This window comes from Oryza glaberrima, chromosome 4, assembly GCF_000147395.1.
Source record: "Oryza glaberrima chromosome 4, OglaRS2, whole genome shotgun sequence".
Lineage (NCBI taxonomy): Eukaryota > Viridiplantae > Streptophyta > Magnoliopsida > Poales > Poaceae > Oryza > Oryza glaberrima.
Genome location: NC_068329.1, coordinates 12,033,991 through 12,049,340, shown reverse-complemented (window position 1 = coordinate 12,049,340; position 15,350 = coordinate 12,033,991). Strand labels below are relative to the sequence as shown.

General features: G+C 40.2%; 1 protein-coding gene across 1 annotated transcript; it reads right to left on the bottom strand.

Annotated features, from left to right (window-relative positions):
- Positions 1 to 1,840: 1,840 nt before the first annotated feature.
- LOC127771269 (protein MICRORCHIDIA 7-like) lies at positions 1,841 to 12,949 on the bottom strand. The gene is made up of 20 exons (XM_052297143.1): positions 12,475 to 12,949; positions 11,727 to 11,804; positions 11,540 to 11,574; positions 11,381 to 11,459; positions 10,682 to 10,774; positions 9,937 to 10,021; positions 9,146 to 9,221; positions 8,537 to 8,662; positions 8,192 to 8,290; positions 7,990 to 8,091; positions 7,610 to 7,768; positions 7,425 to 7,520; positions 6,797 to 6,848; positions 6,601 to 6,712; positions 6,393 to 6,457; positions 4,780 to 5,177; positions 3,976 to 4,070; positions 3,139 to 3,214; positions 2,412 to 2,534; positions 1,841 to 2,320 (listed from the first exon to the last, which is right to left on the bottom strand). Exons 1-20 carry the CDS (start codon positions 12,896 to 12,898, stop codon positions 2,252 to 2,254), a joined length of 2,442 nt encoding a protein of 813 aa, XP_052153103.1. The 5' UTR covers positions 12,899 to 12,949; the 3' UTR covers positions 1,841 to 2,251.
- Positions 12,950 to 15,350: the final 2,401 nt, after the last annotated feature.

The window sequence follows — 15,350 nt, the reverse complement described above, 5'->3', positions numbered from 1 at the left end:
CCGTAGTGGTTTTTGTTTTTGTTTGTACATATATAATCTATTGATGTTAATCTGTTGGTGTTTGCATGTCACTGGAGTGATTTAAATATGCTTTTATTGAAAAGTTGATGTGTTTTTTCATGAAAATGGATTTTATTTTCTTTTTTGGCTAAAAATATCTCTTTACTGGCGGTTGACTCAAAAGTGTTGGCTGTGGAAATTGATTTTCACTAGCGGATTTCGTAATCTTAAGCTCCTCATCTTAATCTATCTCAAACACATAAGTATTTATATAGTCGATGATACGGCCTGGCCATCTAAACAAGCGGTACGACACAATGTTTTCCACAACACTCTACTCCTTCCGTCAAAAAAAAGCTAACCTATGTATGGATAGGACATAACCTACGAAAATAAATCTAGACATGTTCATATTCAGATTCGTTGTCCTACATTATATTATGTTCCATCCATGCATAGCTTGGTTTTTTTTTTGAATGGATGGAGTATATCTCTACATGCGGTTGTGTCGTTAGTGCGTGTGTGAGGGGGGGGGGGGGGGGAGGGCCAAGCGCGCCACCGCCAGCCATGCCAAGTAGCTAGCCATGCAAATTTCAGATTGGATTATTCGAGGGCTAAGTTCCTTATTTGATATGCTAAATTTCTAATTTAAAAAGATTGCATATGTTCGGTTGGATGTAAAGGCCAGGCAAAAAAATATCCTTCACTAAAAAAAAAGTAGCTAGCCAACCGTGTCATGACGACGAAGCAACATATGTAGGTCTGCTTTCCGTGCGACCAATCATCCATATATACATCAGTTGATATATGATATATCTATATATAGAAATGATTGGTCATGATTAGACCTTCATCCACACCTGGAGTCCTGGAGGCTCTCACCTGGGGGATAAACACTCAGGTGTGTTTAGTTTACACCAAAATTGAAAGTTTGATTGAAATTGGAACGATTTAACGGAAAAGTTGAAAATTTATGTGTAGAAAAGTTTTGATGTAATGAAAAAATTGAAAGTTTGATGAAAAAGTTTGGAAAAACTCGGCCTCATGTATGATCGCTATAGGCCGGCAAACCCGTACTACTTCGTGCGCGCGTGCACGACTAGGAAGCTGTTGCGGCTACTCCACTCCACTGCGTACAATCAGCCATACTACTTCGCTCTGCAAGACGTTATATATAGGGAAATATATATCCTCTTTGCAACGCCACCCGTGAAGAGGACAAACCAAGCGTTTGTAATTGATCTCGCCGACCATCTCTCTATATATCCTCGGTAGTTACTCTCAATCACTTTGTCATCGGCAAAGAAAACCTCAGTGAGACTTGTTTTGGAAGATCCTACATAAATTTTTTTTCCTTCTGGTTATTTGGAGCTTGGATTTGGATTATTGATCATCCTATGAAGAAGCAAGTTTTCATGGGAAATTTCGTTTGAATCTCTCTTTCCTACCCTGTGTCTCGACTCTTTTGCATGTGCATTCATATTAAAAGAAAAAAAAAACAATGTTCTTAAGGAGCCCTAGAAGATTGGTTCTCAACGTTTGTAGGGACCGCAATAGCGGTAGTGGATCTCTACCGCCACCGGACTACATATAGCGTATTGGAACTTAGCAACCATTATAGAGCTTCACGACACTAGAGAAGCCTGTTACGATGTTTCACCGCCTGCTATTGACTTTGTTGGATCGCTACAATGTGTAAACGATGTTCTTTATTATATATGTATAGAATAATTTAGCATTATTTATCTTCTTTTATCTTATATATTTATATGCTATTTTATAATTTTTATGTTATGAAATGTCAGAGAAATTAAGCATGCAATCTAAATTTTAACTTTTAAAGTAAAACTTGATATGTTGATATTAATATTGATACACGACCTAATTTTATGGTTATTTTTCTTAATTCCTCTATTGAAACTTAGCGTCCGCAATAGCGTCGGCTATCCGCAATCCAGACACAAAAATACTAGACACATAATCTCACATACCGATCACTAACAGTAGCCTTTATTGGCATTCCTTGCCTGTACACAATGCTGGAAGTGATCTGGAAGTGAGATGATGGAACTACCTATCAACACTAAACATAGGGGAATAGCCTACAGCCTCTACCTACACAAGCTAGAATGGCTGGAATCCTTCACGTCAGTGTAACTGAAAAGGCGCAACTGCAATGCCCTAAGAGCGTGAAACGAAGTAGAGGTCTTCCAGTTAGTGAATTTTTGGTAGCAAAATAGCTATTTTTTTCTCAAAACTTGCGACCTTTTCGGGCAGCGTTTAATTGCTCCAGCAAGTCTTGTATGGTAGAAGAAGCATCCTGGCAAAGAGTAGAATTGCTTATCAAAGTGAAGTAGCAGTGACACTGCGATTTAGTACTAAGATATACTTGCTCGGTCTCTCGCACTCACCTTTAGCTTCCCTCGCAGATTTTCCTCTTCTAGGTCTCGTCGACCTCTTTCTTCTGAGAAGATGTCAATCAATGCTTCTTGTTCCTTGTTTGAAGTTTCTAGTTGCCTCTGTGCATCCTCTAACTGGAAAACAAAAAGGTTGTGTAAGGGATCAGCAATATACATTACATGAAGATTGCAGCGTATTCTTGTGGCAAAAAGATGGAAAATATCATTGTCCAAAGCTTTATCAAGTACTAAAAAAAGCTACAGGCAGAAACGATGCTAAGTACCCTTAAACCGACAAAAATAAGAACACCAAATTGCAACACAACAGTTTCCAAACGCCCGTAAAAATGTGGAAGCATGAAATTGTGAAAGCTTGATAAGAAAATAACAAAACAGCATTTGAATCTACTTTCAAGCAAACGAGATTACATGTCAAGATAATTCCTGTGAATTCTGACCTGCATGAGGAAATGTGAAGCACTCAACAAGTATTGAGATAAACACTTAGTTTGCTATTCCATGGAACAAATTGCGAATTTAGACTTCAAAGCATCATAGTTTGTCATTGCTATTGTTTTTACTAATATATCACATTGTTCAAATAGTTTGTCACTCAAAATTTAAGAACCAAAATGGCACCAACATGGGTTGGATAAATACTAATATATTTCAGGCCCAAAGAATTACAGTTTAGATATCAACAATCTACAGGGGGGAGGACTTATATATAGGTGCATACCCTCTCTGTTAACGATTTGTTCTTATCACGTTCAATCGCCAGCTCCTGTGACAATGATTCTTCCACCTTCAGTAACCTGACAAAGAAGCAGCACAAAGGAGCAAGGCATTTTATAACATTCTCGTGATAAAACTTCATACCTTAGTAAACTGTGAGAAAAAATGTTACTGCAAGTTTCACAAAGAAAAACGAGAACGGCAAATCATATTCAACTGCTCAGGATGGCTGTACCTGGATGGTCTTAAATCATGCATAATGTAGTATATATAATAGCATATACATAGTTTTGACTACATTCTGTATAGTTTACTGGTTTTAGACTGAGTTAGGGCTACAATTGGTACTTGTCAAATAACTTGACAGATTTCTTCAGAAAAACTAGCACAATACATAATGCCTACAACCCACCCATTTGGAATAGGGCACATACAAACAGGTTACCTGAATTTATTACGTTTGGATCATGAAGAATTGCATCTCATTAAAAGGGGTAGAGAAAAAACAGGACCATGGGATAAGTCCAGTTGCACCTCCATTTTTTTTTTTTTGAAAAATATTAGTACATATACATGTTAACCCATATACTTAGCCCATCCTCCTCAATATGCATATCTCGAGTTCTTGATTCTCTAGATTAATTATAGTTTTCATTATTATAAATTGTGACTGATAATTTGAAAAATAAGTGGGGCCTAAATATGCGTATAAGAGATGAAAACAATCTGAACTGAAAAGAAAGACCATTACAGTAGGCAATAGTGGTAATCCTTAGTTATCACTGTTATTTCATTCAAATACTGAAATGAAAAGTAGAAGCTGAATCCTGCTATATATTACCTTTCCTTCAACGATGAGTTTTCGTCCCTCAGTTGCTTGATAATAGTCTCATGATCATCAATAGTATAATCCCCATTACTTGCTGCATTAAGTTGCTGCAGAGCAAACATCAGAGATAAATCCTGAGACTACTTGAATAACAACCATATATAAAATATGGAGTCATCTATCGTACACTGATGATAACCAACAGATTATACATATATAAATCATGTTAAAGGTGCATTACTTTATATAAATAAAAGAGCTAAACACGGTAATTTTCAAAAGTACTCTGCAGATTGTATTTCGAATTGGAATTAATCTACTAAACACTATTCTTTTGGAGGAAAGATAGTGCTTGCCCCATGTTTTGTACCAGCCTTTACAGTTCTACAGCAGAGCGATTAGCTCAACACACTAATTTCAGAGTCAACAATGAGAGCGATCCATGTTGGAATTATTGCTCCTCCAAGATTATCAGCTAACACTTCCATTCTTCAATATATCCACATTTAAACCCCAAACTTACCTAAATGAGCATGTAATTATAAAAGCAAATCCTCTAGTAATTCCAAAAGCAAATACCATAGGATAACTAGGGATAAACAGATTAAGAAGCTTTTTTCCTAATTACTACAAGAAAAATCCTCAAATCAGCTGTAATATTAGATTAATGAGTTTCTGCTGTAGACTAGGTACAATGTTCACTCCAGCAAAACATGGCCTAATTATCATCTGCAAATAAGTGTGTACCTAAATATAAGCACAATAAAATAAAAGTTTCACAGTACAAAGAAAAGGTCAGAGGGAGAACAAAATTACCACAGGCTGGGATGCAGTTTTGTTTCTCTCTCTTTCTGTCCGTCCATTGGATGGAGGTGTTGCCAAAGCAGTCCCATTCTGGAAAGATTTTCTATGTGGATTCAGAATATGAGATCTTGAACTTGTTGGAGTTGGGGCGCCCACAAACTCAGAATCACTTTCATCACTGGTATCTGAAAGCCCATACATTATTGATCTTCCAGGTTGTTTAGTCGTTGCAGACTTATCAGTTCTTCTCTGAATATGAAATGACGTGCTTGCCTTCCCAGATTTAGTATTTGATTTTCCATTATCTTTCCCAGTAGAGTAAGGCGATTGCTTTTTATTTGATTTTCCATAATTTTTTCCAGTAGAGTAAGGTGATTGCTGTGCACTTTGGGTAACTTCAGGGGCGTCCTCTGTCCAAAGAAGGCCATATTTGTAAAATAATAGCTACTTATCTCTAAAAATAATTACAATTGAAGTGAAAGAACAACAAAGTTTCATGCCCATTAAAAGTTTCATACCCTTCAGTCAATAATATGACAGTTGAACATTGACAGTGTCAGAAGATGTAACTTTGACCATCCTTTTGGCATAAGAGTTAAAAAATTATAAAAAATGTTGCATTATGACATTTTCATCCACTAATGCTACCATTACCTAATGCCAAAATTACACAACATTTTTTAATATTAGTGATCGAAGGCAAATAAATAAGTTCGATCATCACATATTCCTAACAGGGATAAGCAAGCCTTAGCAGAGGGATGTGCATACCAATTCATATCTATAGAATACTTGTTAAAAACACAGGTGCTCAGGATGGAGTGCACAATGAAATTGCATTTATGATGATGTTTCATATCTATGAACACCATTCAGAAACCATATATGTTTGCAATTATATGGCCTCCTTATTACCAGAACAAGAAGAATGATAAGGTGAAATAGGGCTATTATTCCTTGTCTTTACACAGATGACTCTACTCAAAACTATTGTCAGTTATCTAATCAACCGCATGTATGTTTCTAAAGTTATCATGTTCCCCATCGAGTTTTTCCAGTATCATTTTTTTCTATTTAGTAAGTGAAATGTTATCGGGGGGTACACCAAGGATACTGTGTCATTTAAGTTCCACTGACAGGCACTGCACACAATGTGTCATGCTTATTTTTGTATATTTTCATCATTTCTGTTAGCAAAAAAACAGAATGCTTTGTTTGAGCATAAGAAAAAGAGATTCAATGGGAAACGTATCTAATTTGCACAAATGGATTGGACACTCATAGTGAAATCATTTCGATCCAACATCCTCTGCATACTATTTATTATCCATTTTGGTATGTCCAATTGACATAATGTGACAAACTACCTGACAGAACTTGAGAGAGTCAAAAAAGGAACGCAGCACTTTGAAAACCCAATTACCCAGCAAATGAAGCAACATTACAAACTTTTTAAGATGTTAACTTTGATACTCTATAATCCCCGCAAAGAAAAACTTTGATACTCTATTAACTTTTGTTACTCAAGGTAAGTAATAACAAAATATCAAAATATTAAAGGAACTAAGTTGCATATCTATACTATAAAGCCATAGCAATGTCGAACAATCATATGGCTCATTTACCTTCTGTTTCATTGGATCTGCCAGCACGTGTCCCAGAATATCCAATTCGATGAGCATTTCCTGACCTGTGAGAAGTAGAGACGGGGGCATGTGAAAACTAGAATCAAATCTCTAACTAATAGATAAGCCAAAATGTGGCCTACAATAGAATTGATAATGTGACATGTGACCACAAAAGTAAACCAAGAAAAATGACAAGAAAACAGACCAATAGTCCTTCTGCATTTGAACTAATCGTGCTTCAAGTCTTGCTAGAAGAGTTGTTCTCTCAAAGTCCTGCTTATCATGAGCTGGCTCTATAAAATTAGCTTCCAGTACACCTGTGCAGAGTAAGTCAGTCATTCCTAGAACCAAAAGTGGATGAATAAATAAAATAGAAGAAACCAAACCATGTAGTCACTTACCTATGACACCACGCCCACCACTTCCAGCGGCAGTCCACACTCTCCAGAAAGGCTAAAAGAAACAAAGTTCACATATTTCAACAAATAATACATAAACACAATTTGGATACTTGTATATGCAATTCGAAGAAGCATTGGTCAGAAGCAGAATACTAAGCATTCAAAAAGGTCAATATTGACCATTAATAAAAGTCAATCAGTCAATCGTACTATCTGAAATGAAAGATTAACAGCACAAAGAAAGTAATATGCTAATAACCAACTAGACATTTAACAAAAAAAGTGGTAGCTAACCAAGCATCATATGTCAGTATTCACCAAGGGGCAAGAGGTTACAAAAGTGATAGGCTCAACCTGGTGGCTAGTGCCTACTGCCTAATCATCTAATTCGGAGGGTCTGCATAGGTGGGAGGGTGGCACCTGAATACTAGCTGCCAACTAGGGGGGGAATCACAAATGCAAGTTTGGCTAACACCACTAAGTCACCAACTGGTAGTTTAAGTGACAAATCTGGAGTAATTATTATAAGAGCTGGTTGGAGAAAGCAAAGAAACTTGAATAAATGGTCACAAGGCAAAACACCCAAAAAAACACTATTACAACAGAAAAAAAATGACAATAATAATACCTTTATTAGCCTGTTCTTGTGGTATACATTAAATCCCTGAACATCAACATGATGTTTTGCATCTTTAACAAAGCCAATTGTTACATCGGCTACCATCTGAGATACAGAAGAAAATTTTGATCAGTAATGAGCTATCAATACATCCTCAGTATCCAGGAGAGAGTTATGAGGTTACAGGTCTTAACATTTGAATCCTTTGGAACGCCATTAGGTGCAACCGGCTTGTATTTCACCTCTTTCTTCAACATCATGTCAGTCACAATATTATGGTGCTCAATCTCTTTTCCACGTAAAATCATTTGGAAAAAACTTGGAACTCGGAGATATAAAATGGATGCATAGCTCTGCACAGAAAGGATACTCAAGTCATTTTGAACTGGCATGACTGACTGGGCCAGCAAACAATTATCGCATGGTACAAATAGAATAATGTGCTCTTCATAAATGAAATCCACATAAATCACAAATGGAGGCACCATTGCATGCTAATAGCCTAATACTAACAAAATTCAGCACCATCAGAACACATCAAGCATATTCAATTCAAAAGGTACTATAAAGTTACCCTTAATGAATGCCTATAAGTCAGGAAATGCTTGGAGTTCGGAAACTGCTTAGCCATCAGGATATTTTTCTCATCACGATTGCCACCTCTGAGTTGAATATCCTGTCATTCCACAATCATTAAAAACCTTACTAGCTGCTTAACTAAAATATATGGTGCGCATGGTGGCGCAGTGTTATTAATACTTAGTAGTAGAACATACGTGTATGTCCTCATCAAAATCAAGCTCCAAATGTCCTTCATCGTCCTCCCAAAGATTGTAAATGATAATACGAGTCCCTTGTTCCTTTATAGAACTAAACTGCAAAATAAACAGCCATTTGGAACGTGCTGAGGTTCGCAATAATATGTTTTTGTTTCTAAAAATGGGAAACTAAAATATAGACAGCTCCAGGAAACATCTTCCATTGTCCAGAGTATGCACAGATGCCCTTTTCTTTTGAAAGGAAAGGTCATGACAAAGAAACTTCAAGCAACTGAACCAATAATCATGTCGATAATTATAGTAGAAACACATATTTGTTTAGTGATCTTGCATAAATTATACCTGCTCAAGTAGTTCTGCTTCAGTTGAATATGGCGACCATGTAATAATAGTCTGTAAGCTTGTGTTCCAATCAGCAAATGTAGTCCGTGGCTTTCTTTTCCAACCTTGTTGATTTTCATAATCAATCTGAATTTGTCACATAAACATAGGAAAATTCAGAAGGTAAAGACATTACACACAACATAACTAATTTCCAGATAAATATTTTTCCAAGAGTATCCCCTCCATTCAGTACTATAGTGTTTATTTTAACTTGCATAATGATACGAGTTGACAAAATTGAGAAAGGTATGACAGGAAATGTCTTTAGTATCCTCCCATAAATATTCAAAGGCCACCATCGGTTGGCATATGCTGTTGCATATCAGCACAACCAGGCTGATGCTTATCAGCATAAGCTTTTCTATCATCTGATGCTACAGTCCAAGGAGCCAACCGATGGGCTGTTGCTGAAAATCAGCCTCAGCAACAGCCAACCGATGAGGCCGAAAAAAAATGAGGATGGATGCTTCAGGTGGGTGGTAAAAAAATGTATGAGGGCAAAAAAAAAAGGTCTAGAGAAAATTAAAAATTTGAAACTAATGAAAAGCACCAAAGAAGGAATCCTACCATTGGAACAACAATATCCTCTTTGTTGGTGCTCCTCAGAAAGGTGTAGGATAGCATGCCAACACTTTGGGTAAGCCTTCATGCCAAACAAAAGTAAATGTCTCAATTTCTTGATAAAGGAAAAGTAAAGGTCTCAATTTCTTGATAAAGGAAAATAACTAAAACTGTATGCACGTACTACAAAACTACACAACAAATAATGGAAAGAAATGCCACATGTAGTTGTGCAATGGTAAAGGAACAAGTTTCAACTGTTAAGAAACTAAAGTATTTTACTAAAATTTTGATCACCAATTATCAATTCTTATCACATTGTGTTGATAAAACTATAAATTCAGTATAATGCATAATAGCACTTTTGATGATTGAACTAATGGTGTCATTTCCATATAGCAAATCTGGTTAACTCAATATCTAAGTGTTGGTCATATGGGAGAAAAATATAAACTATACACTAACTAAAAAGGATTTATCTGGAAACGCAGAGAGTTCATGATTATACATTCCCTACAGTGTAAAAGGATTTGCTTTTCAGAACACAATGGTCATGCAATATAGATTTAAATCAAATTCTTGACCATGCATTACACCAGGGAAATTAATTTGACCTGCTAACTAAATTGAACAAATATCATTTGGTGCTTTCAAGTTTGATGAACTACACAGGCTTTCTGGTAGCTCATCTGTCCAAAGAAATTTTGGTAGTTAGGGAATTGTAAACATATCATGTTAGCAGCATCTTCAAAAATGGTTGTTTTTTAAATGTTTGTCAAGATGAAGTGTAACTTAACCTTTTGCCACCTTTTCCACCACTACGGGAGAAAACTAAAACATCAGCACCAAGTCTCATTGTACTTGTCTTGAAACCATTTCCATCTGTAATAGAACAAATTAAGTTGAAGGCATCACAGGTTTGGCCAGCATACTAAAAAGAGTAAAATATACAAGCTTGCATTAAACTTGTAGGCAGGTGTCATCTAGGTCCACGTATTTGCAAAATGTAAATTTAAGCCCTTGAACTTGAAGTGTCATATAGGGTGCAAAACAGTCGAACCCACTTGAGCACTGGTGTGGCAGACTATGCAAAATTATGTTTAAAAAATTGTGAGCCCCACCTGTCATGCTCTGCTGCCATGGAGAAAGAGGAGAGGATGTGTGTATGTGAGAGCGAGAGAGAGAGAGAGGGAGAGTGGATAAAGAGATAACTGATGAGAAATGGAGAGAGAGGAGAGGATGTGTGTATGTGTGAGAGAAAGAGAGTGGATAAAAGAGATGACTGATCAGGAGAGAGATGAGAGATGTGGCAGCCAAAACCGTGTAGAAGTCAGCCGCCACGTCAGTTCCCGGAGAGATCCGGCAGTATGGCACACTTTTATAAGTTTAGTGAACGGAATCTGCATTTTGCAAGTTTGTTGACCTAGACGACTCATGCTTATACTTACAAATTTAAAGACTGCTAGTTTATTTTGCTCTACGGAAAACATAAATTTAGTGAAGCAACCAAAATATATAAATAATTTGTTTTTCGAAGCTTACATTGCCCAATAGTACTTGCAACTTTGCTCTTGGCTGAATAACCCAATGACATGCACTGCCGCATTTTGTCTGGGTCCATTCCACCACCATCATCTATATAAAACAATATAACAAGAAAAAGAATTATAAGTATTTGAGAAATTCTACCACTGTGGTTCCATTTATAAGGTAAGATCTAAAAGTTCCATCATAGTTTCATAAACATGCTGCACTATCTGATAGCACTTAAATGTGTTAACCACTCCAGAGGCCTCAGTAAAAGACCTATAATATTTCTGAGGTTGTCCAACCTTAAACCAATCTTCCATTTTGCTTTGTGCATCCCTAAACTCCTAAATTTTCTTTATGCCAAATTGAATCTGTACATCAATTAGTTGCGTATAACATAAAACAGGGACAAGCTTAAAAGATCTTGAATATTTTATGTACCACATCATGTTAATACTATAAGTCAAGTCGAAACCTATCAGGTTCCAGAGTGAAATATATGTTCACTACTTCACTTAGTTTGCTATAACAGATAGAAAGGGGCATGTTTTATGTTGTTAATTTGCTATGGACACAGAAGTTTCTTGTCATCAAAGAAACTTCTGATAATATAAACAGAAATAGAGGTGCCAAATCAAGTCACTATAAAAAATGAATTTTACCAAAGATTTTTGCCAACAATTAAAGGTAAAAGGTAAAAAGGTTGTGCACCTTCAACAAGGAGCATTCTTGTTTTGTCTTTATTATTCTCCAACATATCAATGTTCACATAGGTAGCTCCATTTATGACCTTCGGAGAAAACAGAGCTCAGTAAACATACAAGGATTCGATGCTACAAACTAATGCACTTAATATTTCACAATACTTACTTCATCAAGAGAGTTATCCAGCAGCTCAGCCAATGCTGTAACGTGGATAAAAATATGTTAACCAACTGGTGTGACCAAACATTGATTGAGTTGTGTGAGCAAATAACATGGCACCGCTGTTGTGTCTGCTATAGTATTCATGGGAAGAAATGGTAGTGCAAAGGTAAAATGAAGATGAAGACCATACCCCCCAGAGCCCACTTGTGGCTTGTTGCATTTGAGTGCAAAAATTTAGGATGTACACGAACATGATCCAATCCGGATACTGAAAAGAGAAAGTGAATGTGAAATTAGAATACAGAAAGAAAATCACAGATACTTGTGTATCTAATCCAGACCGATTAAGAAAGAAATATTACACATATACAGACTTCCATAAAGAACATGTCTGTTGACAAATTCGTTGTATGAGTGAAAAAGAGAACTTCCAATGGAAGAGACGGAAATACATCTTACTAAATCTCTACCACTTCATTTAGTTTCATTCCTATTCAACATTGTACAAAGGCACAACCCTACTTACATTGGCAGCTATTTTCCTAAAAAGTGTAATCAGGTCTAAAACATAAAATAAATAGAAAGAAGGGACTAAAACAACTAAACAAGCACCCAAGTCCAAGTGGCACCCATTCCTAACATATAACCTTTCTTGTTTGTTCATATCAATGTTCCAATCCTCAAGCTCTGCAGTTCACATGTGAAGTATTAACTATTTTTACTCTATCTCCAGAAAATCCCCCCATTTAATGCTACAAGTCACATTTTCAGTGCTGCAAAACCTTAAATGCTGCATTGCATGAACCGTCTCACGAAAGAACCAAAACATCTCAACTCCATCAAATGACAACGAGCGTAGAGATATTAAAACGAAATTTATGAGATGTCAAAGAAGAACAGGATTAGAGAAGGGTTACGCGACCAGAAAAGGAATATACCTGACGACTGAGGCGCTCCATCCCCAAGCGGCTTCCCGTCGTAGTCCCCGGCCTTCCAGAACTGCTTCGTCGCGCTCTTCGACGGCCCCGCCGATGCCTCCGCCCCCGCCGCCGCCGACGCCGCATGCGGTAGAGGATCAAGGAAACCCGGGGGCAGATCCACGGCCACGCCCGCCGCGGAAACCCTAGCGCGCTTCCCCGCCGATCCACCCGCCCCCACACCCCGCGACCTCTTCGCGCTGCCGCCCCCGCCCCCGCCGCCCTCCCCGTCGGAATCGGAGTCGCTGCTACTCAGCTCGATGAAATCCTCCTCGACGGGGCGCCCCCCTCTGCCGCCGCCGCCGGCGGCCGCCATCGCCAACGGCCGCGGCCGCTCCACCGCCGCAGCCGCCGCCGCCTCGGTTTTCACCGCCCGAGGATTCATGCGCGAAATCGAGAAATTCCGGGGATCAATATGTAAAATCCAACTCTATTTTTCTCTTATATCTGCGAAATATTTCCTTATCTCGCCGAGGGATCAGCTTATATATAGCCTCGGCAAATGCCGACGAGAGCTCTCCTGACCGCCATGTACTCAGACCCAATGACATGTGGGCCCACGTAATCCCTACTCCCGCCTAGGCCCACCTGTCAGTGGGTAGAGGGTAGCCGTGTGGGGAGAGGGGCTTTGTGGGCGGTTATTACGGGGAGCTGGAAATTTTTTCGGTTGCCTTTCTTTGGGCTCTCGAGCGCGTCGCTCGGCCTTTTTCCGCGTGTAACGTCTGTGGGCCCGCCGTGTCATAGAGACATCATCTGAGGTGGGTCGAGGACGGACGCGTGACAGTTCATTAGTGTATGCCAGTGTGGCACGTACTCCTAGCTGGGTGGACTGGTGTTGCCATGTGGCGTGCACACTGGGAGCTGTAGGAGCGCCACTTTGCAGTTGGATGACACGTGGCTCCCATGCACATGGATCACACAAGTAGCAATAAATATGCTACAACTACTCAACCATTATTACTCCCTCCATCGCATTAGAGCAGGTACAATAGTAGGCTATAAGCCAGCTGCAAACATATTTTAAGGAGATAAATGAGGAGAGAGAAGGGCAACGGACTACAGATTTATAGCCAACTGTAGCACGGACTCCAAGACACAGTGTGTGTATGACAGGTGGGACCAGGTATTAATAGTGTAGTATGTAACTATTGTATGAATGAGCTATTAGATTGGCTATAAATGAATTGGAGCTGGTAGTTGGCTATACTATTGAACTTGCTCTTAGAGCAGATACAATAATAGGTGGTAAGAGATCCACGTAGGATTTTTTTACTGAGCTGGATGAGAGAGGGGAGGAAAGAGAACAAGCGGGCGACTAATCAGTCGCCCGGCTCGAGGTTGTAGGGCCCGTAGCGATGGGCGATGAGAAGGAATAAGCGCTAGTCGTCCTCTTCCTCCACGGCTGTCACTGTCACCCGCGTTCATCTCGTCGTCCTCGCTCGCATCCGCTGCAGCCGCCATCCTCATCCTCCACGGCGGCCGCCGTCGCCCACATCCATCTTGCCGTCCACGTTCCCCATAGCATTCCCCACCGCCCGTGTTCGTCTTGTCATCCTCGCTTATGTCAGTCGTGGCCGCCGTCCCCGTCCACCATGACCACCGCACCACGCCACTAGCCTACTCACTTCCACTGCTCGCAGAGCCCCCGTTTGGTAGGGCTCCAAACTCCAACTCTCAACTCTAAACTCTGACTGTAATGAGAAAGAAGTGGGCATGAAAATGTTTGGCTAGATTGGTTAGCTCCACGCCATCACGCCCCTTGTTGGCATTTCGTCGAACAGTTGGTGTTGTCGCCGGCGCTACTCAGCCCGCGCGTCGCTGCCGCCCGCCCCGCAGCCAGCGGTCTGCTCGTGGGATGCCGCTGCCGCCCGCGCGCTTGCCGTCACCACCGCTTGTGGCCCTCGCCGCCGCACCACCCACTCGTCGTCGGTCGCCGATGTCTACCAAGGAAGATGGAGGAGAGAGAACGTGAGGAGATGGGGTAGGAAGGGATAGTTCAGTGGTATTTTGGTGTAAATACACTAAAAAATTAAAGGGTAGTCGGTCTTTTAGGGTGGAGTGGAGCTATGGAGCAACAAAAACCTAGCTCCGCCCCCGTAGTACAAATCTGTGGAGCAACTCTACTAACTCCGCTCAAAAAATGGACAATCTATACCATTTGGCATAGCTCTAGCTCTAGGTAAGTTGGAATTGGGAGCTGGAAATGTGTCAAACGGGGCCTATGCAGAATGCATTGAGAGGAGCAAGCTAAAGGCTACTAGGGGCCTGTTTAGCATAGCTCCAGCTCCATCTCTTTTGGAGCTGGAGCACAGCTAAACAGTTTTAGCTCCACCTGAAATGGGAGCGGAGCTAGGTGGAGCACTCTCACAAAATGAACTAGAGAGGTAGAGTTGGGTTTAGGCAGCTACACAACTCCACTCCATACCCAACTCCTGAAGCTAAATTTAGGAGTTGGAGCTCTACCAAACAGACCCTAGTAGTAGTACAGTAGTACTAGTCCAAGAAATCAACAGCTTGATTGACCATGGCTGCCTCTGCCCATCGTGCGTATCCGTCAGAGCCACGGCATGCGGGCAAGCTGGGGGCTTCGCCAAGATCCGCTCGCAGGTGGTGGTGGCGGCGGCGAGGTCGGCCGGGGTGAGCACCCACAGGGCGAGGAGCGGCGGTGTTGCTGTCACCCGCGTTCGTCCTGCCGTCCTCTCCCACGTCAGCCACGGCCGCCATCGTCGTCTGCGCCCATCCCTCCGTCCTCTCCCACTGCTGTCGTCCCTCGCCCTCATCCATGCGCAGGGGACACAACAGCCCTCCTCACTGGTAAGAAGAAAGAGAATGCTAAA

Bases quoted from the DNA above. Each gene is read 5' to 3' on its own strand.
- LOC127771269 (XM_052297143.1), bottom strand. From the start codon at position 12,898: ATGAATCCTCGGGCGGTGAAAACCGAGGCGGCGGCGGCTGCGGCGGTG. The intron at 3,215-3,975 runs GTAATATATAGC...CTTCTTTGTCAG, and splicing joins AACTCATCGTTGAAGGAAAG to GTTACTGAAGGTGGAAGAAT. The intron at 2,535-3,138 runs GTATGCACCTAT...TTTGTTTTCCAG, and splicing joins ACAAATCGTTAACAGAGAGG to TTAGAGGATGCACAGAGGCA.